This window comes from Molossus molossus, unplaced genomic scaffold (genome assembly GCF_014108415.1).
Source record: "Molossus molossus isolate mMolMol1 unplaced genomic scaffold, mMolMol1.p scaffold_m16_p_2, whole genome shotgun sequence".
NCBI classification, from domain to species: domain Eukaryota; kingdom Metazoa; phylum Chordata; class Mammalia; order Chiroptera; family Molossidae; genus Molossus; species Molossus molossus.
The window spans coordinates 14,401,860-14,424,389 of NW_023425355.1; the positions used below are offsets into that span (position 1 = coordinate 14,401,860).

Below are 22,530 nucleotides of genomic sequence, written 5' to 3' on the forward strand. Positions count from 1 at the left end.
TGGATGGGATTCCGTGTTTGTCCAATCAATTCACCACAGAATACTTTATGAAGAAAACCCCACTATCTGTGGGTTACCATTCATTGACATTACCACCACATATAGGGACCAAGGTGGGACTGAATAAACCTGAATCATTTTAATCCCTTCTGAATCTGTGACACACAATGTAGACCCGGTCCTTAAGGAGCACTGAGCTTGATTGTGCCGGTCCTTTGAGCGGAATGTATGGTCAGCTTTGGAACTGGAGGGGTAAACCAAACGTATCAATGGGTTGTATCTTTAATATGTTTTATTCTGTATTCCCCATTTATCACTGTGTTTAATTTATATGATGTCTTTAGCCAACAGTAGTAACATCTTTCCCCACTCTGAGATAAATACAAGCTTTTGAACTGTGCTAAAGATTCTTCATTTCCATGCACCAAACACCAGATATCTCATTCATGGGAATTCAATTAGGTGATATAAGCAAAAGATACATTCCCTATTCATTTGGCACAATTTCATTTTATTTTAGTGAAGCCTGCAAAAAAAAAGTTTTTGCATGTTAACTTGTGATTAAGGGAGGACACATTTAATAATTGTTTTCACTAAGCATAATTTGAATACATTCTACTAGTTTTTGCTGGTTAAGCATAAGAGAATTAGATACCTTTAAACGACTTGAGTTGAACTTATTTTAAATCTAATGAATAAACTTTTATTATTGTTATTTCAAATTACTAATGAAATTGTCAACTATTTATGCTTAATATTGTAAATATATGATAGGTTAAAATTTCCATCCTGAACATTCATCTTTTATGTTATATTACATAATATTCTTGATAAACGTGACAAAATGGGAAAAGCACACATTCTCACCTTTGTTAGGATGAAATTTAAGCAGCATAAATAATAAAGTTTCTATCATCAATTTATGGAATGAATGCCATGTGTCAATATGACAATAGAATAACAACTTAATATATAAAATAATTGTTTAACCAAAAATGATTTATTCTATAAGCTAGGGATATTGGTTACTGAAATAGTATTAGAACTCATCATAAATATTAATCCACCAAATCAATCAATTAAAAAATTACCTGAAAAATTCCAATAATATCACTTATTATTTAAGATGCTCAGAATTTAAAGACTACATTTATTTGTATCTATGAACTTCAGAAAATGTATAATGCTTGGGAAACATAAAATGCAAAGTTAACCATTATTTTTCCATTCTTCCTAATATTTTTGCTCTTTTGTGTTATAGTTCTCTCCTTTTGTGACTTATTTAAACACTGTTTTCATCTTTTTTCACTTACCCATTTTTAAAATAGGAAGATTATTTCCTAGTATTGTTTATGAGGGTCACTTTATATCTGCCAATCCGATGCTGTTTCCAAAATGCATCTCCATCCCAGCAAACAATTCCAGCATCAATGTAGTCTTTTCCTATTGTCAATAGCTCTGCTGGATAAAAAGCTGTCATTTACCTAGTGCTTTCCCCTTGAAATTCAATTAGTTTCACTGTGACATCTCCTTAAGAGAGTTTAAAGAGGACTTGGGAGAATGTTGCTTGGCCATCCTGAAAAGAAATAAAGTTATATACAGTTTTCTGATCATTTCCACTTGGAGTTCAGTACAGGGGAACTGCCCATGTACTAGGATTCTTACATGTATTTGGAACCTAATTAGCTTAGTTACCTCGTGTCTTTCATGCTTTGGGTGTTGTTTGACAGACAAGATATCATACATAGACCGTCTGATAAAAGGAATTCTGAATCTTTTGTATTTTAGCAGTCTATGATAGCAGCTCTTCCTGAGTATTTTAAGGTTGACCGAACAATGAATATGTATTCTGAGGGCTGTGTCCACTATTACTGGAGGTGAAGGATTTGGTGGGACGTATACACTAATATCCTCCCATCTAGATTCCCATAACTCAGCTGGGGGCCTGCGAGACAGCACATCAACCATCTTATCAACCAACCCCCATTTCACATAAAATAAACATACCCGTGTCATTAAGAGCACCTTCAGATCAATGATTTTTGCAAATGACATTCAAGTACCATTTGCGTAGTGCATTTTTGCTGATAAAAGCAAATTAAATTAGCACAACTACAAATGCGCTGATAAAAACTCAAACCGAACAGCAGTACCATTAGCTAACAAAGTAATATTTTCTCTTTACTGTGTTCTGCCATTTAGTTATTATCCTATTGGAAATCTAATTATAATCCTTTTACTCCCTAGTCAAACTTCACAGTTTTTGCAAGCTTAGCACTGACAAGTGATTTCATTACATGTGATTGCCCGTGCCCAGATTGACTTAACTTCACTTGGAGACCTAAAAGCCCTCTCAGTTTCTCAGATTCCCTGTTTGCACATTACAGCAACAGCTCCTTTAATTAATTAGCATGAACAGCAGTAACATGAACTGCTGAACAGAAAATAACATCATTTTATGATCGCAGGGAGACTTCCCTTTTGCATGTTTATACCTTAGTTAACTTTTGTATGACTATATTTCATTATTAGGGGCTACTGTTACAGTTGACAGTACATGTTTCTTACATTTTTGAAAATTGACATCGTGTTAATAATAATAGATAAAACAAACCCAGTATATGATGCTTGTGAATTTTAGAAAACAGACAACAGCCTTCATGAACTTTGTAGTAATAAAATAAAATAAAATAAAATAAAAGTTCAGGGAAGACAACATCATAAAGCACAAGGACACAGTGATACATTGCTCTTGTTCCTGCTACTGCATTTGTTTGGGAAAAACAAAACAAAAAGCTAGGAACTGCTTTTTCAAGAGTAATGTCAAACTCTACAATTAATTTTTACATTTGCTTTTTGTGCCTACACATTTGACTATGACACAAAATGATTTAACACAGGAATATTACATTTCCTCTGACTTTTTCCCATAAATATGGTGAAATCTTAAGTATGTTTTCTTTTCTTTTTTTTTTTTTTTGCCACTAACACACTGAAGTAGATATGAAATCCAATCTGTATGTCAAAAGTAAAGCAAAATGTGATGTAAAAGATAAACGTACTTAACTTTTTTTTCCCTCTGAACCATTTTTGTTTAAAAAATGTGGGAACTTATTTAGCAATTATAGACTGAGCATTCTAAATGCGTAATCTTATCTATGCCAAACTTGGTTAAGATGTCACTGAAGATTCAAAACTAAGTGACTAAAGTATCATTTGACCTTAAAAGCAGCAGACAGTTTTTTAAAATATATTTTTATTTTGTTGTTGTTGTTGTTTTTTAGGAAGGGAGAGAGAAAGAGAGATAGAAACATGGATAAATGCATTAGCTGCCTCTTGCGTGCCCCCTAGTGGGGGATTGAGCCCACAACTTGGGCATGTGTCCTGGCCAGGAATCAAACTGGTGACCTCTTGGTACATGGGATAATGCTCTAGCCACTGAGCCACACTGGCCAGGCAGCAGACACAATTTTGACATCAGTATGTTAAACATATTATATTTTACAGTGTAATTTAATATACATATATTTATAATATATAACTTTATATATATATTTATACTATCAAAGATATATAAATATATATATTCTTAACCATGATCTCAAAATCATTCTAATAGCATATAGTCTTCTTTGATCTGCAACATCTTTTTTATCTTCTCTCATTACTGCTTGCTTGGAAACCTAGAACAACACTCCTCTGAAAAAACTTAAGATGACATGCCAAATTTATTGCAAACTATTACTGTTGGGCTAACAATGTCATTGCAGAATTTGATAGAATAACAGTGAAGTTGATGGCAGGAGCAAGTAGGGGGACTGGAAATTATAAATCACATGATTTCTTGCCATGTATGTAATATGACAAGAAAAACTAAAAAGAGAGCAGATAGAATTTCTCTATAGGAATTTCTACTAACTCCCAAAGACTACTTCCTGCCCTACCCTCATTAATCATTAATTTTCCTCCCTTTTGGTATTTCATACAGTGTTGGAAGATATGCATAGGCACTCTAATATTTAATTTTAAAGTGGAAATGTTCTCTTGTAAACTACATAGTAGGTCAGAGATTAGAGAAATTGTGAGAAGGGGTCCCCTTTTCTTCTAAAATGCTTCTTTTAAGAGTAGGAACCTTTTACTACCCAGAAAAACTTTTACTGCAACCACCATCATAGAGTGGGAAAGCTTCTAATATTTCCCCTACACAGAAGACCTTTCTCTAAAGCTGCAGCATTTTTCCCCTTGTAAGTTCATTAGATGGCCTCTTTTTACTTTCTTCCCCACAGTCTCTCGTTATCTTCATCCTCCACAGTTATGTGTATGCTTTTTTAAAAATCTTGATTGATGGTATCTCCTCCATCATACCTTTTGCTGTGAAATAGCTGTCAGATTATAGCACACAATATTCTTATAGTTCTTTCTTAGAAGAATGTGAAAAGCTTACTTGATCATTTAGGGCCTGCTTGTCATGGTGTTGCTTGCAGCACTTATCACTGCATTTTTAACAGAATATTTGCAATGACTGAAAGTCTGTCACGCTAATTGTAATGATAGCATACAATCTCATCTACAGATCTAAGACTTACTATTCTACTTATATTTCACATAATAGATAAAATTGTAGTTGTAGTGATAGCAAGATAGGAAGATTTGCAAGCCAAAATAGGTTGTTCTGCTACTCAGCATTTTGGAGTCTACAGGATTAATTTATTAATTAAAAGGTATTTCTGACTGTAACACAGAAAGGGTTGTTTAACTGAGCTCTGCTAACTGCTTAACCAGTTACTTTATGCCTCATCCTCTGTACATATGCAATACAATTTTTTTAAGTATAGGATTCACCCTATTCCAGATACATCCCAGGAACATGGAAAAGGAAAGGCAGGTTTTCTCTGATTAAAAGTTTAAATCTTATTCACTTTCACATTTGTGTTTTAATTAACAAAACAGCATTTTCACAGAAGGCTGTAATTAAATGCCATTGTTGTCATGCCACTTAAAACAATAGAATTATTATGTTGCTCACTGTACTTGGAATGAGGACTAGATAGCCTAAAATTGAAATAGTAGGGGGGGGGGGATACCTAGTATTTGGATAACCTGGTGAAATTTGTGCCTTTCTTTTCTTTTTTGGGGGGGTGGTGGTGGAATGTAGTTAATTTAAAAAGCTAACTTTTGGGGGGACTTAACTGAAGCTTTCATAGATAGATTCAAAAATGACTGAATATAAGACTTAAATAATAAATCCATTCAAGATGTCTCCCTTTCCAATTTCCTCCAGTCTCCCTTCCTTTTGCACAATTTGATTTTTTTTTTTTTTTTTTAGATTTGGCTAAGTTTTCCTGTTCCACTACACAAAACATGACAAGTACAGGCTTATTGTTAGCTCTCTCGCTGGTAACAAATCCATCAGAAAGAGGAGCTTGTCTTGGTGCCATTCCTAACATGCACATCCTCTAGCAGGATTATCTCTATGTGACAGTTAAGAAAGATATCATAATCCCCATTTTGTAAGTAGGGAAATAACCTAAGAGAAGTTCATTGGCTTGCTATCGACAGTGGGTTCTAAAACACAAGAATCTTAATTCCCTCTCTCATTGTTCTGTCATTCCATATTGACAGTATAACTAACAATCCATATGTGTAAAAATCTCTCACAGTGAGTTAGCTAGCAGGATATATTTAACTGGACTATAATAGTATCCCATGCAAAACAACATATAAGGGCTGGGGTAGGGGAAGACTTATCCAGTTTGTGATTAATTAACCAAAATAGTCTAAAACCAAGTATAATTTAATAACCACTACTGCCTTAAAACTTTGCAGAGTTTGAGGTTATACTTAGAAAAATGACAAAAATACCATACATCTTTCTTGTCTATTTCAAACTACATAAAGAAGCTTAAATAGTAGTAGAAAGATTTCTGTTTGTGCATAAACTTATATCACCCTGTCAGAACTAGACCGCGATAGAGCCTCAGTTATACAATTTTAGGTCAGGATTCCGTACGGTAAGTCATTAACATAACATTTTATTTGTTTGTTCTAGGAACTTCTTTTTCATTTATAATGGCTATATAATATTCAGTTTTCAAATTTAAAGTGAATTTAAAGAAAAACATTTTTAAGCCCTGGCCGGTTTGGCTCAGCGATTAGAGCGTCAGCCTGCGGTCCAGAGAGACCCGGGTTCGGTTCGTGCTAAGGGCACGTACGTCGGTTGCAGTTTGTCCCCGACCCTGGTTGGTCGTGGAGGTGGCAGCCACTCGATGTGTCCCTTTCATGTCGATGTTTCTCTCTCTCTCTCTCTCTCTCTCTCTCTCTCTCTCTCTCTCTCTCTCTCTCCTTCTCTCTCTTCCCCTCTCTCTCTCCCACTCTATCTGAACAAAAAAATAGAAAAATGTCCTCGGGTGAAGATAAAAAAAATTTTTTTAAAGAAAAACATTCTTTAGAATATTATACAAACCTTGAGGTACCTTAATCTGTTGACCTTCAGAGTTTATAATTCACTTGTTTAATGTTTGAACATGAACATTGGTAATAACCACATACTTTAGATGGCATCAACTCTACTTTAATAATGTAAAGGGTTATTTGGACAACATTTTTACCAAATCATCTATTAGCTTTCATGATAGCATCATATTTTATGTTTTTTTTTTCTATTTCCATATTTTTCCATAAATGTTCAAGTGCTCTTATTTTCTTGAAAACAATGCAAAAGAATGTCATGTTGATCTCAGCATTGGTGAGTAACCATTTAAGATGAATGAGGTCAAATCTACACCTCAAAGCTTACAGTATCCTGCTGACTGCATTTCAAACTTCATTGACCATGTTGGATATGGTCATTTTTAACGTTGTTTAAGTAAACATGTAGTATTTTCCATTACTTCCATTTTTATCTTTCTCTATATTTTGATTCTTTGAAATGAGGATTTTTAGTGTTTTTCTATCAGTTTAGCATTCAAAAGGAGGAAAAAGTTACAAAAAGAATTGAATCATGCTTTTATGTTTTATTTATTTGTTTTTATTTATAAGTTACCTTTTTTTAAAAGGCTATATTTTATTTACAAACCTTTCTTTTACATATTACTAGCAGGATGGTACAGCATTTCTTTTTTTATTAATTAATTTATTTTTGTTACAGATGATTCTCCTTTTTCTCCCACTGATTCCCCCCTCTCCCTCCCCCCCACCCGTCCCCAGCTTTGTTGTCCATGTCCATTGTTCATGCATGCATGCATATAAGTTCTGTGGTTTTTCTCTCCCCCACCACACCCTCTTCTGGGGATTGTCAGTCGGTACCCCACTTCCACGTCTCTGGGACTACCCTGTTTCTCAGACTGTTATATTCATTATATTCCACAAATAAGTGAGATCATATGGTACTGGTCTTTCTTGTTTGGCTTGTTTCACTTAGGATAATACTTTCCAAGTCCCTCCATGTCATCTCAAAGGATAAGAGCTCTTTCTTTCTTACAGCTGCATAGTACTCCATTGTGTATATGTACCACAGCTTTTTTTGTACCCCAATGTTCATAGCAGCACTATTTACAATAGCTAAAATCTGAATTGTGCTTTTAAATCTTACATAAAAATATTTTCAGTATACATCCTATACAAAATCCAAACAAATTTGACCTTTATAAAACATTTGTTACCTACTTATGGACAGTGGACAATATGGTCTTAGATTTTTTTAGAGGATATTAGAAATATAAGTAGCTTTCTACTTTTCACCATGGAATTATCTTCAAGAAGCAGTAAAATAATTTATTTCGCATGTGACACACATGCTTAGAATGGCTTTAGTACAACTCCTAACATAGTCAGTGTTCCATAAATATTTGTTTTTACTTCTTCTCCTTTCATACCTTTCTCTTCCCTGCTAGAAAGTACAATTCAAGTACTTCTAGGCTCAAAAGTTACTAAACTTAAGAAGTCATTCAACCTCTCTGTGACTTAATTTTAGTAAAATAGTGATAATATTTGCGTAAGCTTCCTCATCAATAAGTTAGATTGATACTCTGATAAGTATGACAGATAAAAGATATTATTATTACCATGCCCTATAAAATATTTATGAAGTTAGCATTTGTATTTTTGTATGTAGATTTTAGTAGGGGTGATATATTTGGCATATGATTGATGTATAAAAATTCTCTAAAACATATTTTCTATAGTATATACTTATGGTAAATATATATTTATATTTTATCCCCATATGAGAATAGAAGGGTACCAATGCTCCATTTTTGGGTTGGGTCTTACAAGAACTAGAGATTAAATAATGAGGAAGTGTATATTAAAGAATTAATTCACAAAAACAAAGTGAGTCAAAGAGAGGTTAGTAGTTCATTATGATAGCATTTACAAAGAACAGACAACCTGTACTTGTCTTTGTTTTGATTAAAATATAAATGAGGATTTTTTTTTTTTTTTTTTTTTTTTTTGCCGCCGGTGTGGCTCAGTGGATTGAGCTTCATCCCATGGACTGAGAGGTCCCAGTTCAATTCCCAGTCAGGGCAAATGCCCAGGTTGTGGGCTCGATCCCCAGTAGGGGGCGTGCAGCAGGCAGCTGATGGATGTATCTCTCTAGCATCAAAGTTTCTATCTCTCTCTCCCTTCCTCTCTCTCTAAAAAAATCAATAAAAACATATTATAAAAAAAAATCAGAAAAATTTTAAAGCTAATATGGCCAAGTGGTTATTATTTTCAAGAAATCTCCATTTTTCAAAAAGTACTACATTATAAAAAGAAGCACTAGATCGACCCTTCTGAAAAATGATTTTAAATCCATACTGTACTCTAGACAATGAGAAATAAAATGCTATACTATTTGATTATCTGCCTCTATCTTGCAATGGTCTACTTTTCCTACTCTCAAATTAGTAGCTTCATATTTATACTACCCCAAACTAATTTTACTACTGATGCTCACTTGTTCTGAGACTATCACATTCTAAAATGTTCCCACAATGGAAGTAGAGTTCACACAATTAATTGCATATTTAATTTGGATTGAATTGAAGATTGAAGTGGAGCATGAACCAGCACATTGTTTTCTCTCTCTTTTATTCAGGTTGGGAAAACATTACTTTTCTAGTGTGCTCTTGTTTAGTGCCAAATAATATAGTACCCATTTGCAAGTTAAAAGCACACCACTAATTAAGCAACTTAAAGAAAACATGAAACACAATACTTAGCTGTGTTTGAGGGAAGATGGGTGAAAAAAGCGAATGCATCTGCCAAAGGTACACATTTTACAACTGTTAAGTAATTTAAATCCTGGGAGAATCTGATTTGTATTTCTCACAGTTTCCTGCACTGGCATTACACCTGATAGAGAAACCATATTATTTAAATTTTTATAGGGACAACACTGACTTCTGTTCACTCATATGTTGAATCTAATGAACCAAATAAACAAACAAAATAGAAGCAAAGGCAAAAATTCAAAAGAGAGGTTGGGGAACTGGGTGAAAAAGGTGAAGAGATTAAGCAAAAAATAAATAAAACTCTCATAGCCCGGCCATTGTGGCTCAGTGTTTGAGCATCGACCCATGCACCAAGAGGTCGCTGGTTCGATTCCCAGTCAGAGCACATGCCCAGGTTGTGGGCCCGATCCCAAGTGGGGGGCATGCAGGAGGCAGCCAGTCGATGTTCTCTCTCATCGATGTTTCTATCTCTCTCCCTCTCCCTTTCTCTCTCTCTTTCTAAAATCAATAAAGGAAAAAAATAAAATAAATAAACAAATAAATAAATAAATAAAATCCTCATAGACACAAAAGTTTGTTAATTACCAGAGGGAAAGGGGGGGGGGAGGGAGACGGAGAAGAGAGTAAAGGAGGAATAATTGGTGATGAAAGGAGATTTGATTTGGGGTGGTGAACACACAATAGAATATACAGATGATATATTATAGATCGTATGCCAGACACCTGTGTAATTTTATTAACAAATGTCACCTCAATAACTTCAATTAAAAATAAATAAATAAATAGACTTCTCTGTAATACAGATAATATTTGGTCTCCACTGGCCTTATTCCTTTGTGTTATTCTAAATTGATTCAGGATTCAGGTAGACAAGAATGGTATTTTAAAAAATGGTGAAGATGCTTGAACTGAGCCAGGTCAATAGGATTCTCTTTCCTGGGATTTTGAGTCTTTACACCCAGAGGGACCAAATTGGATGGAGCAGGGTTTCTTCAGACTGTGCCCTAGAGAGAAAGATGCAGAAATTACCAGGGGAAAAAAAGATAAATCATTTATTAAATATTGCCATTAGTTCACAAATGAGTTAGCTACCTCAAAAGAAAGGTTTGAGAGCCCAAAGTATGCTTTTGATGAGAAGGCTATTAGTTCTAAGAAACTCCCATTGTTTATAAAAGTGAATAAGAGGTGAGACATACTTGGGGGGTGGGGAACACTCAAAAAACAAATGAAAAATGTCCTAGATAGGAAAAATAATTTTTTTCTAAATATAAATTTAAACCTTCATCAAACATTATAGACACATGTCTTGGTAGTTGAAAAAAAAAAAAATAGTGAGAAGTTCCTTTTAAATAACCATGCTGTCAGGGAAGGAAATCACATCCTGAGGGGAAATTGCAATCATTAACAAAGATTTCGACTCAGAGAAAAAACGGTGTGGATCTTAACTTGTGTTTTAGTCTGTGAAGGGGAAAAAAACCTTTCTAAATGCCTTGCTTATTAAGCTAGTCATGTGTTTCCCTGCAGGTTGTAAAGCAGCAGAACATGCCCAAGGGGCTCATAAGCATATTTTAGAGTTAGGGAATATCATTCACACCGTTTTTATCTTGTCAATATCACCTCCAGAGATTAAGGTTAAGCTTTAAACTACTGTAAATCTCCAGTTTTGCTCACCTTTGTATAATCACATTTTTAAGAGAATGAGACTCACATCCGTGAGTATATGCTTAAGGAATAAGCCTAATACAATCACACTTTTATTGCACGCATATTTATTAAAATCTTGGACATATGGAGCACTGCAACATACTATAAAGCCAGTCTGTGGTTTTCAGTGAAGTTCATTGAGTAGATTTTGGATTTGTTTTTTGTTGGAATAAAATTTTGATCCAGTCTTGTTTATTTTTTTCTTTGCAGCCTGAACACTGAAGCCAGAACTCCTACTGATCATAGGCACGAATAGGGTGCTGTAGCAGTTACCTGCTTATCTAGTGTTGTAATTCTTGAGAACTCATACTCAAATACTAAAATATGGAACCTCCAATTACTGTTTATTCATTACCAATAAATAGAACCTTGCACGTACAGGAAAAATGTACTAGAGAATGGGCTTTACACATTTTTTAGGGGATAATCATAATGATGATTGATTACGATCCGTTCCACTTCTATAACCCCTTTCTTCTACAGAGTTCATAGTGCTTCATAAACATTATCATGTTAATCCACATAGCACCTTAGTGGGTAAGTAGGTGGAAGAATTTCCAAGACAGAGAAAATGCTATTTCTAAATGGTGTGATAGAAATTAAAATGCAGACATACCCACTTCAAGCCATGATTACTATAAAATAGCTTTATATTTGGCTGACCTGGGATTTAACAGAAATTATGTGAGGAGGTCATTCATTTGTGCAAATGATCAATATATGTTAGGACTGCTTTAGCGCTCACCTTTCTAAAAGATACATGTTGCTTGTAGCGCTCTCTAAGGAACTGTAGAGAGCTCTAGTTTGTAGATATCACCATGCCTACTTCTTTGATCTATTGATGGTGGAGCAACTACTTTAATCCCTTTCTACTAGCACATTCTTAATCTGTAAAGAGGGCAATGATATAAACACATATCCAAGCTACTAAAAAAAAAACAAAAAAAACAAAAAAAAAACCTTTAATTCTTTTCTGCTCTCCTCCCATCTTGAATCCTGCTTCCTCTTTATTCAGCTGTCATCAAGCAAACAACTAAAACATTTGTAGGCATAAGAGAGGAGAAAGGCAGATATGATGAGTCAGTCACATCACAGATTTTCCATTGCTCACTGTCTGCTCTACACATGGTAAGATGCCTAAAATGTCCCAGTGATTAGAACCAACTGGGTCTTTTGACTTGAATCGTCCAGAAAGTGGACTCACACATTTTTAACTGTTTATTTCATGGAGACTTGGCCAATGACTAGTGGCAAATACCTGTCATCATTATTTTCACGCTTCCTAAGACTCTAACAGAGCAGTATTGCAATATGTTCAGTGGTACTCCAGTGATCAAAAATATTGAATACCCCTCCTAAAATGACCTCCTTCCACAAGCAAAATCCATTTGTGTTATTTATCTGCCTGAGAATGAACTTGTAACAGAGGCACCACTCATCTTATGTAAAAGGCCAACTGAGTTTTTATCAGTCCCCTGTGGAACCACATGCCGTTTCTCCTGGAATGGCCACCTACCCTACACACTTCTAAATATGATATTCATTCATATCAATGGGACATTCCAGTCATCCCATGCTCTGAAGGAATTTCTTCTATGGCACAGGCACTTGGCTTCTGGTGCTTTCTACAGACTGTAGAAGTTCTACTTGTGGACGCTAGGTGTGCTGCTTTAACCAAAGTCAATGTAATAGTGCAAATTAGAAATAAGCCACGGAAAACTGAGGAAATAACATTTCAAAAAATGTCATTGACACCAAGTATCTGAACTGGATAACGCAGATGCATGACGAAAAATATAACACCCAGAAATGTCTCATTGTTGGATAATCAAGCAGCATAGTGTGAACTATAGGGAAAATTGAACAACATTTTTGAATGAACTAAGTCATTTACAAACAAATTAGTGTCTTTTTACAAAGAGATGAGTTTCATTGACTTTGGTTAAACTGTAACAATTCTTCATGTGTTTTCTTCTGGCCTTTTCTCGCATATCTGCCTTTATTATGACACCCGATTTTAGCTTTTTCCTTTTCATCAGCTTCAGATATATAGCAGAGTCTCACACTTATTTCCATTTGGAACAGTCAGGTGTGGCCCTTTAGAGATAACTCAACTGATCAGCAGAAGCTCATCTCTTGTAGAAAGAGGGTAGAGAGAGGGCTCCTGTGTCCTGGGGTTTGCCCATGACAGGCAGTGCTGTTCTAAGGAAGGACTATAGAGGCTTTCATTTTGATTTTTACAATGGTCACATTTATGTGTACCAAATCTCCCCTTTTCCTTATTTAATAAATTTTAAAGCAATAAACTCTGTCAGTTCTCCCCAAATGTCAGTGTGTGTCACCTCTTGTAAGTTGCCAAGCTCCCTAACGTTCCTCCGGAGAGCTTTTGTTCCTTGCTTTTCCTGATCTTTAATCTTGTTTACAACCAAAATGCATATTAGATGATCTCTGTTTCCAGCTCAAGTACAAACCCTCTTAAAAACATGAAACATTCAACTACTAATTAGCTGTTTTCTATTCCTAATGAAGTGAGCATGCCGGGTTTGGATTAAAATTCAGCTACTGCTCTCCTCTGTTTATGGTTCCAGATGTTTTTGTTTTATCTAGGAGTTTACTTTGACAGCTACTACTAAATGATAAATCACTCATATTATAGCTGAAATGCATTTTGAAATTGAAATGTGGCAAACTTTGAGATTGCTCCAAGGATCAGCGTCAGTTAGCAGGTCAATATTGGCTGCTTCCTTATGATCACTCAGTACTGGTACATGTAAAACAGTAACAGAATCTGTGTTATACAGCATGCTACACAAAAGTCTATTTTGCTACTATACAATAAGTTAGGAGAAAAAGTTTTGCTACTATGAAATCTCATTTTAACTGTATTCTGGGTAGAAAAATTCATTCATATTAATACCGTCTTCTTTTTGCTGGCCTAGTTTTTCTTTGGATTTTTAAGCTGCTGTGGAAAGAGTTCCTGATAGGCCTTATAAACGGGCTCATTAAAAGAAGGATGTGGGCAGAAATGTTTGCCTTTTTTTAAGAAATATAATTAAACATAATAAAGGAGGGAGGTTTTCAGAAATTTCATTTTTTCTAAGGGACAAATGATGATTGCTTTTTGACATTTGTTACTATGTTTATGTACATTTTTACAGGATATTATTTTGTTTTGTCATTGCTTTCAAGTTTGTAATGTTCACAATTTGTATTGCATGATTCAAGCTTTAGCTATATTGTATAAAGTTCAATCCTGGTCAAATGACTGTTTGCCATTTGATGTTGAAGAACTTTCCTTTGACCTGTAGGCTTTGTATACCGAGGATGAGGTAGACTGGAAAACTGAGCAACTACCTGGTGAATTTTATCAGAATAAATATTCTCAGACGTCACAAAAAAGTCTGAACCATTCTCTGGGGGTGGCAAATGACTAGCCAGTTTCCAAAAAGTCAAGCTTTGTTTTCTTCTGGTCGCTGGAAATGTTCAGGTAAATTCCGTGGGCTCCTTGTCTGGTTGCCCTTTAATGAAGTGTGACCCTCCAGGCCATCTGACTAACATAAACACAAATTCTTTTAGTCTTCTATTCCTTTCCATGTCTTTATTTTTGATTCAGAGGTAGTATCCAGAAAATTTCCCTGACACCCCACAGTACCTTCTATACAAAAAGAATAACTGTTTTAAAGATATCATACACAAGGCTTAAAAAAGGATATATTTTCCTCTTGACAATGCTAAGCTTTGACGAGACTGAATGAACATTTTAGACTGGACATATCAGTCGAACTATGATAATGCAAGTCTCCTTTATATGTGAAGATGATTCATTTGACTCACATAGACTTTTAGTATTTCTTAAGCATGGGTGATGGATTTGTTCTGATCATCCACATTTTCTTTTCTGGTCCTTCTTTTGTGACCAATTTTTATGAGTTGATTGGCTAAACACTCGGGCCATAACCCATTGCTATGGAAGAGAGCAAAGCTAGACAAAAAGAGGTAGAATCATTTTTGGAAAATTGTTCCCAATTATAGTTTTTACCCATAAAATCGAACATTTTCCTACTCGAGAATGGTATGGATTCTTTTGATTACCAATGTTTAAATAGATACTGGTTTGACCAAACATTGGTTAAAATCATAATCAGAACTACTCTCCCTTCATGCAGTATACACAGTCTCAGGGTTAACCTGCGGAGAGGAAATTCTAAATGTACAAAGCTGTCATTACCTTACATCATGAATGGCTACTCTTTTCTCTCTGTTTTGGTAAAGCATAGGGATCTCAAATATACCATTATATACAAGAGCAAAGGTAATGTAGATGACTATAAACATCATAGTTTATGAAAAGAAGACATCAGTCTTCTGGGGAAGGAACAGAAGCTGTAGCATGAAACCGGAGGGATCTTTGAAAACTGACACGTTAACATATAGAATCGTTAAGGAATTGAACATTTTACCAATATTACATCGGATCATTTAGGTTCCTAAAGATGGAAACTTGGTATTTTTAAGCACGTATCGGAATCATTCCTCAGAAAAAACTAACCTGTTTTCTTTTTTTTTTTTTAAGGAGGTAACTATTACTGTTTAGCAATGGCATAACAGTTTCATTTAGACTGAAAAGTCCTCACTGGCTTTACATAAATGAAGATGCTTGTGATTCCAGTTTATCTCTGAAACTCTTCAACATGGAGTCATTTCAGTTGTGTTTATCAGCAAAACTTTGTTTACTGAAGCAGCTATTCAGTCTATAGTGAGTTATAAAAAAGGAATGTGTGTACATTTGAAAAGCAATGATGTGAACTTCGTCCTCGCATTAGATTGACCAGTTTAAGAATATGAACTAAATCCTCATGGCTTAAGTAACCTGACCATATTTGATGCTTTTCTATGCTCACTTCAGCTTGGCTTTTTGTCTTTTAAGGAAAAAAAATGTGGTAGTGTGTTAGAGACTAGAAATTTATATGTATGGTTTCTCTGTTCTACCATATATTAAGTTAAAGTACACCTTCTTTGTTAAAAATGTACTTGCTAAACTTCAGTATAAATAAAAGCATTTTGACTTTGTCAGTTGTCATTGAGTTTTTATTTTCAAGTTGCTATCTACAATCATTGAAGGAGAGTCATAGAGGAAATAAAAATATAGGAACTAAGACAGCACTTGGAAAGCTTCCTCTGGTCTGCTTATTTTCGAACAAATATAAAAGTATATCTTATTTTCAATTCACCTGTTTAAATAGGCCAATAGTATTGTCCTTACTTGTTCTATTGAATCACATCAGATTTCCTCTCTCTGGCTTTGTGTGCTTAGTGAAACTGCCTCCAGGAGGAAGGGTTGTACTGGGAAGCAGGACAAATGAAGTGAATCAAGAATGAAAAATCTTTTCTGAATATCTATTTTTTTCTAAAAGGTTTCTTCTCAAGCCACCTTCAGTGGAGAACAAAAGAAAATAAAAGGAAGGATTATAGATCTACTCTGACACAAAGAAATTCCAGGTCTCCCTGTTCATATAAGTATCCATTATACCTAATGAAAAATCAAGGATAGATATATATTTTTTAAAGCCTAATGCCATAGCCCTGTCCTGCAATTTATCTAATCTGTCTTCACCTTCTCTTTGTTTGATTTCCATTGAAATTCTGAAGTCCTCCCAAATTCTGGTTCACCAATGAACCTCTCAGTGTTTCCTATACAGTGCCATTTCCACTCCTCACCTTATGTTGTAAAAGATATGTTTTATGCCACAGTGCTTCTAGCTAATCAGGCAAAAACTGTGTCTTCTAGTTTAAAACCACGTTGCTTAATTCCACAAATGTTTCCCCTCACCATCACCTCTTTATCCACCATACTCATTAATGGAAGTTTTAAGAGTCCTAAGAAGACTACAAGCTCTTGTTGTTGGTTAAGCAAGCCTACTCTAGCAGTATGCCCTCCCCAACCATAGCAAAACAAGAAAGGTATCAAATAGTGAATCATATGATATGCAAGATTACTTTATTTAATGCTTAATGTAACGACCAGAGGAAGCTTCTGTCATTCACAGTCCAATTCTCAGAGGTTCAGGTGCCCAATACTGTCTGTGGTTTAGCCTCATCTGGTATCTGGTATCCACATTATATTAAAATAGATGGGGTGATTCGATTTTGGGTTGAGTGATGGCTGGGACTTCTTGGGAAGGGGAAGCAACTATAAGAATCTCCTAGTTACTTGGAGTCCACATCATTGGCCTGTCTAGAGAAACAGCAAGGAAAATATGGCACCTCCATGTTTCCTGGGATAAAATTGCCTACCATTTCAATGCAAACCCTTGACCACATGTCTACATCCTCCTCCTCACCACTACCTCCCTGTTCCGATTTAGAAGTCTTAGCCTTAAAAAACGGGTCTGGATATAGGATAAGAGTTTACCCATCACAGGGCAGTGGTTTCACTGTATATCAATTCTTTCTCAGGTAAAAACCATCTTATAGGGTTGGGAGAACCAGTGTTACACCATTTCCCTTGCACTGTCTTTGGAGAACATAGTTTATATTGATCTCGAGACTGTAGCTAAAGGAGCTGGATCAGCCTCATACATACTTCAGGGAATCTGATCTCAAGTTCATTGCTTATGGAGTAGTAGTGGAGGAACACAGTTGCTCCACCTTCAGACATACTCATTTACCTTCCTCTGTAATTACAACTGTAGTGTAAGAGAGTCTTCCCATATCAATAAGACACCTAGCCATTTTGGGGATTCAATTGTCATTCTTTTCGACTAACTGATACATGTATAAATGAGCCCCAAGGCATTTGGCAATCAAGTCCCAACCAACTCCAATATTCTGCCTTCTTACTTGGGGAAAAGTGTCTCTATGGATGATGTTTCAAAAATAACTTGTAATGGAATTTCAGATTAGGGAGAGAGGGGGAGGATCTGCAAAGAACATCAGTAGTCAGATATCTCAAAGGTAGGCACGTAATTGCTATTTGAACAAGTATAATGCCAAGGAGCTACTTCTTTGGTTAGCTCTCAATATTATAAAGGTCAAAACCGATATTGAACGAAAATTTTACCACTTCAACTTAAACTTGATGGAGGAAAATGACCCCAAATCACACACACAGCTAAGAGACTTCTTATTTAAAATGATAGAAGTCCTTCAGATGTCACAGGTAATGTAAAATGAATCACCATAGTTTCATCCCTGTTTGCACATCTAATACATACACACAAAACACATATGCTTTTATTTGTCGGTGAATTGCTGAAATCAAATATGGATAATTAAAAAAAATTTCACTTGATTCAATTCTCTCTTGAAATATATGAACAGCTAAATTATGAAATCTAAAAAGAAAGTCAGGTATGGAGGTAGCTGGCTATCATTGGGAAGGGTGGTAGTCACTTAAAATATAAATGCCTAGGTGGTGATATTTCTGAAGGTCAGTTCTTTAAAGGTTTAAACAATAAAGTCCCTTTTATCAACCTCATCCAGGCCATATTAAGAGTTTGCCTTTTTTTTTTGCCCTGGCCGGTTTGGCTCAGCTGTTAGAGCATCGGCCTGCGGTCCGGAGAGACCCGGGTTCGGTTCCCGCTAAGGGCACGTACCTCGGTTGCAGTTTGTCCCCGGCCCTGGTCGGTCGTGCGGGTGGCAGCCACTCGATGTGTCCCTTCACGTCGATGTTTCTCTCTCTCTCTCCCTCCCACTCTATCTGTACAAAAAATGGAAAAATACCCTCGGGTGAGGATAAAAAACAAAAACAAAAACAAAACAAACAAACAAAAAAAAGAGTTTGCCTTTTTTTTTATCTTATCTCAATTATATTGCAATCCTTCTCTAAAGTTTCTAGTTTTAAATTAACTGATAGCAGAACTGAGAACACAGAACTGAGACCCTGTTTTAAGTCCTGATACATTAGAAATATGGGAGGCAGGAATTCCAGTAGGGCAAATATACTGACTTAGCAAATGGTAAGGCTGCCTAAGATATCAAGCATATTCATTAAAACATTTGTAACTTCTCTGTATTCAATCAACAACTTCCCTCACTTATTTAAATGAGAGAACTGTGGTGACCATTACACACTACAACAGGCACAAATGCAGTTTAAATCAACTAATAAACTTTTCAGGCCATCTCATGATATTTCATTATGTTATGATTCAGGGAACATTTTTCACCTTTGGATGACTTTTTTTTTTTTTTTATCCTCACCCGAGGACACTTTTCCATTTTTTGTTTAGATAGAGTGGGAGGGAGAGAGAGAAAAAAACATCAACGTGAAAGGGACACATCGAGTGGCTGCCGCCCACATGACCCAACCAGGGCCGGGGACAAACTGCAACCGAGGTACGTGCGCCCTTAGCGGGAACTGAACCCGGGTCTCCGTGGACCGCAGACCGACATTCTAACTGCTGAGCCAAACCGGCCAGGGCTGGATGACTTTAAAAAAAAAACAAGTTAAACCCATAATACCTTGGGTAAAATTTATTCTAAAAAAATATGGTAGATCTTGGTTCTTGGATTGTCATACCATTTGAAGTTAGCAGGTGTGAATATTCTTTAAATTCTAGAGCAAAAAGAACACACCAAAAAAAAAAAAAAAAACTATCTTAATTAGTCAAAGGGGATAATAAAAATGAAAAGCAAGTATTCAGGTACAATTCAGTGTCTAACATTGAAAATAATTCTTCGTGTAACAAGAAAGTTCCAATACAGTTGAAGCAACAGAGTTTAAAATATAAACAATTAGATATCACTATAAATGCTAAATAATTAAATCACAATATGTTTGGTGCAAAGGGTAAAGGATAAAGAACATGTTCTATGTATGAATAGTGGTTCAGCATTATTCAACTTGACCAGAGCTCTAGAGAACAAGTAGGACTGAGGGGTGAAGGGTGAAGATAAGAGATCGGCACCAGCTAACCCACTAAGAGTAAGAAATTGGACTGGTATGTACTGTCCTTGGAGTAGTAAGGAACACACCATAAGAAAGAACAAATTCTTGTCCAACTTTGTGGGAGATAAGATTTTATAACTTAAGATGAGAATCGAAAGCGATGAGAGAATAACAGGAACCCATCATCCAAGAAATTAATCTGAGAGCAGTGTGGGATGGATTGAGTGGAAGATAGTATAGGAAGAGACAGTTACATGTCATAAAGTAACACTTTCTTATTTTGTCGTATATATTTTGAATTTAAAAGCAGTATTTTTTGTAATTAAGGAAACATAATTGCTATCAATTTCCACAGATGTTTAAAATGCTAGTTAACTATGAAAATGAGAGTTGTCTGTAGGTCAGTAAAAATGAAGAACATGTTCTTAGCAAAGTTAAATATTTGGATTTAAGCTTCAAGAAACATCAACACAATCATAAACCATAAACTGAGTTTTTTTGTTTGTTTTTTTATCCTCACCTGAGGACATTTTTCCATTTTTTGTTCAGGTAGAGTGGGAGGGAGAGAGAGGAACAGAGAGAGAGAGAGAAACATCAATGTGAAAGGAACACATCGAGTGGCTGCCACCCGCACGACCGACCAGGGCTGGGGACAAACTGCAACCGAGGTACATGCCCTTAGCGGGAACCGAACCCGGGTCTCTCAGGACCACAGGCCGATGCTCTAACCGCTGAGCCAAACCGGCCAGGGCCATAAACTGAGTTTTATTTGAAACAAAATATTTTGACTGATGACTCAGTTCACCCAATCCTTTCACATTTACACATCAAGGCAACGTTTGAGTTCTCAATAGCATGACGAAGGAAGATCTTGTATGCGTGAATCATGGTTCCATATTTGTTTCACCTCTCTTCCTAACAAAAAGTTTCACTCCTTTTGCTACTTTTATTTTATGTTTATATTTATTCTATTCTTTTCAAATCATAATTTATTTTTAATGAATTTATTGGGGTGACATTGGTTAATAAAACCATTCAGGTTTCAAGTGTACAACTACATAAAATATCATCTGCACACTTTGTCGTGCACCTATTGCCCAAAAGCAAAGTCTCTTTTCATCCCAATTTCTCTCCCCTTTGCCCATCTCCATCTACCCCCAACCTCTTTCCTGCTGTCTATCACCACACATATGTATCTATGAATCTATTTCTATTTTATTTGTTAATTTACTTTATTACTATCTCTTCATTTAAGTTCTCACTGAAATCATCCATTCTTCCCCTAAAATCTTTGAGCATCCTATAACCATTGTTTGAAACTGCATCTGGTATCTTGGTTGCTTCTGTTTCATTTAATTTTCTTTCTGGGAATTACTGTTTGCTTGTTTGTTTGTTTTTTGTTTTTTTTTTTTTTTCATTTGGGACATATTTCTTTGTCTTTAATTTTGTCTGCCTTCTTGTTTGTCTTTATGTAGTAGGTAGATTTGCTATGACTCCCAAGCTTGTCATGAGTGCTTTCTGATGTAGGTACATTGTAGGTCTCTTTGGCACAATCTTCTAGATCACCTGAGCTAGGTGCTCCAGAAATGTTCCTTGTGTGGATTATGTCCCCTCCTGTTGAAGCTGAGCCTTGAATGCTATCAGCCCATTCATGGGCAGAGTTAATCCTCAGGCTTGCTGACTATAAGTATAGACTTCATTCTGTGTGTATGAGTCACTGTTCAGTGCCTGCCCCATGAGGCAGAGATGTTCCCAGAAGGTTCGGGTGCCTGCCTTTGTCCCCTTTGTCTGAATGGCTAGTTGGGTCATGTTCTGGTGTGGTTTGAATTCCTGCACTGGTTGTGTTGGTTCTGGGCCCAACTGGCCAGGGTTCTGCTTCAGGTAAATGCCAGATGTATGTAATCAGCCTTGGTCTACTTGTCTGGGGCTACCACACAATTTACTGGTTGGGGCTCTGTCTTCTGGGCCTGGGTGTGTAGAGAACAGGCCATGCCGTGTACAAGGATCAGTTTCCTACAGTTCTGAGCTGGGGGTCAGATCAATGAAAGGTCCAAGGCTCCCTGAGGTCAGAGTCCACCTTTCAGCTACTCCACCACCCCCTGAGGTTGTCTGGATTTTCTCCAGAGTCTTAGGGGGGAAAAAAGACTGTAGAGTGGGTCTCAGCTGCCCATTTCCCACTGACCCTTCCTCTTGGCTCAAGCTCAGTAATGCGGGGCAACCATGTCAGGAGGATGAGTCTGGTGGGTCCTCTACTTGGAAGCAGCATGGTCATGCACTCAATGGGGAGAATGTGGCCCCTACTCTAGAGCCACACAACCCAGTCTTTACTAGAGCCTTCAAATTTACCTCCCCAAGGAGGAGTGCACCACAGGATCAGGTTGGGTACAGCCAGCTGTCACCACTGTAAGAAAAAGCTCAGCAGGATGGGGTCACCATGATTTGGGAAAACAGATCAAGAAGGCCTTCTGTTATGGGTGATGTTAGGTTCATGCCTCTCCCCAGCTCTGTAGTTATTCCTGCTTGGGCCCCAGACCAGAGTCTCTGAGGGAGCTGTGCTCTGAAGGTCCCAGCTCTGAGTGGTGTTCCCTTTCCCTCACAGAAATGAGCATAGCAGGATGGGGCCAGCTGGACTTGGGAAAACAGATCAAGGCAATCTTCCACTGGGCGTGGCACTGGTTCACAGGAGGGGAGTGAGCTGCACACTTTCCCTTAGCTATG

The 22,530-nt window shown here is 36.4% G+C and overlaps 1 protein-coding gene across 2 annotated transcripts in view; it reads left to right on the forward strand.

The window, feature by feature from the left end:
- Window positions 1–15,992, forward strand: part of DACH2 (dachshund family transcription factor 2) — a 563,669-nt gene extending 547,677 nt beyond the window's left edge. Inside the window, exons 11-12 of one of the 2 annotated variants that reach the window (XM_036271613.1) lie at window positions 11,133–11,179; window positions 15,496–15,992. In XM_036271613.1, the coding sequence (XP_036127506.1) occupies window positions 11,133–11,137 (5 nt within the window). In that variant the 3' untranslated portion in view covers window positions 11,138–11,179; window positions 15,496–15,992. Of the gene's footprint in view, window positions 1–11,132; window positions 11,525–15,495 lie in introns of those variants that run through there. The other variant, XM_036271612.1, reaches the window with a different exon arrangement.
- Window positions 15,993–22,530: the final 6,538 nt, after the last annotated feature.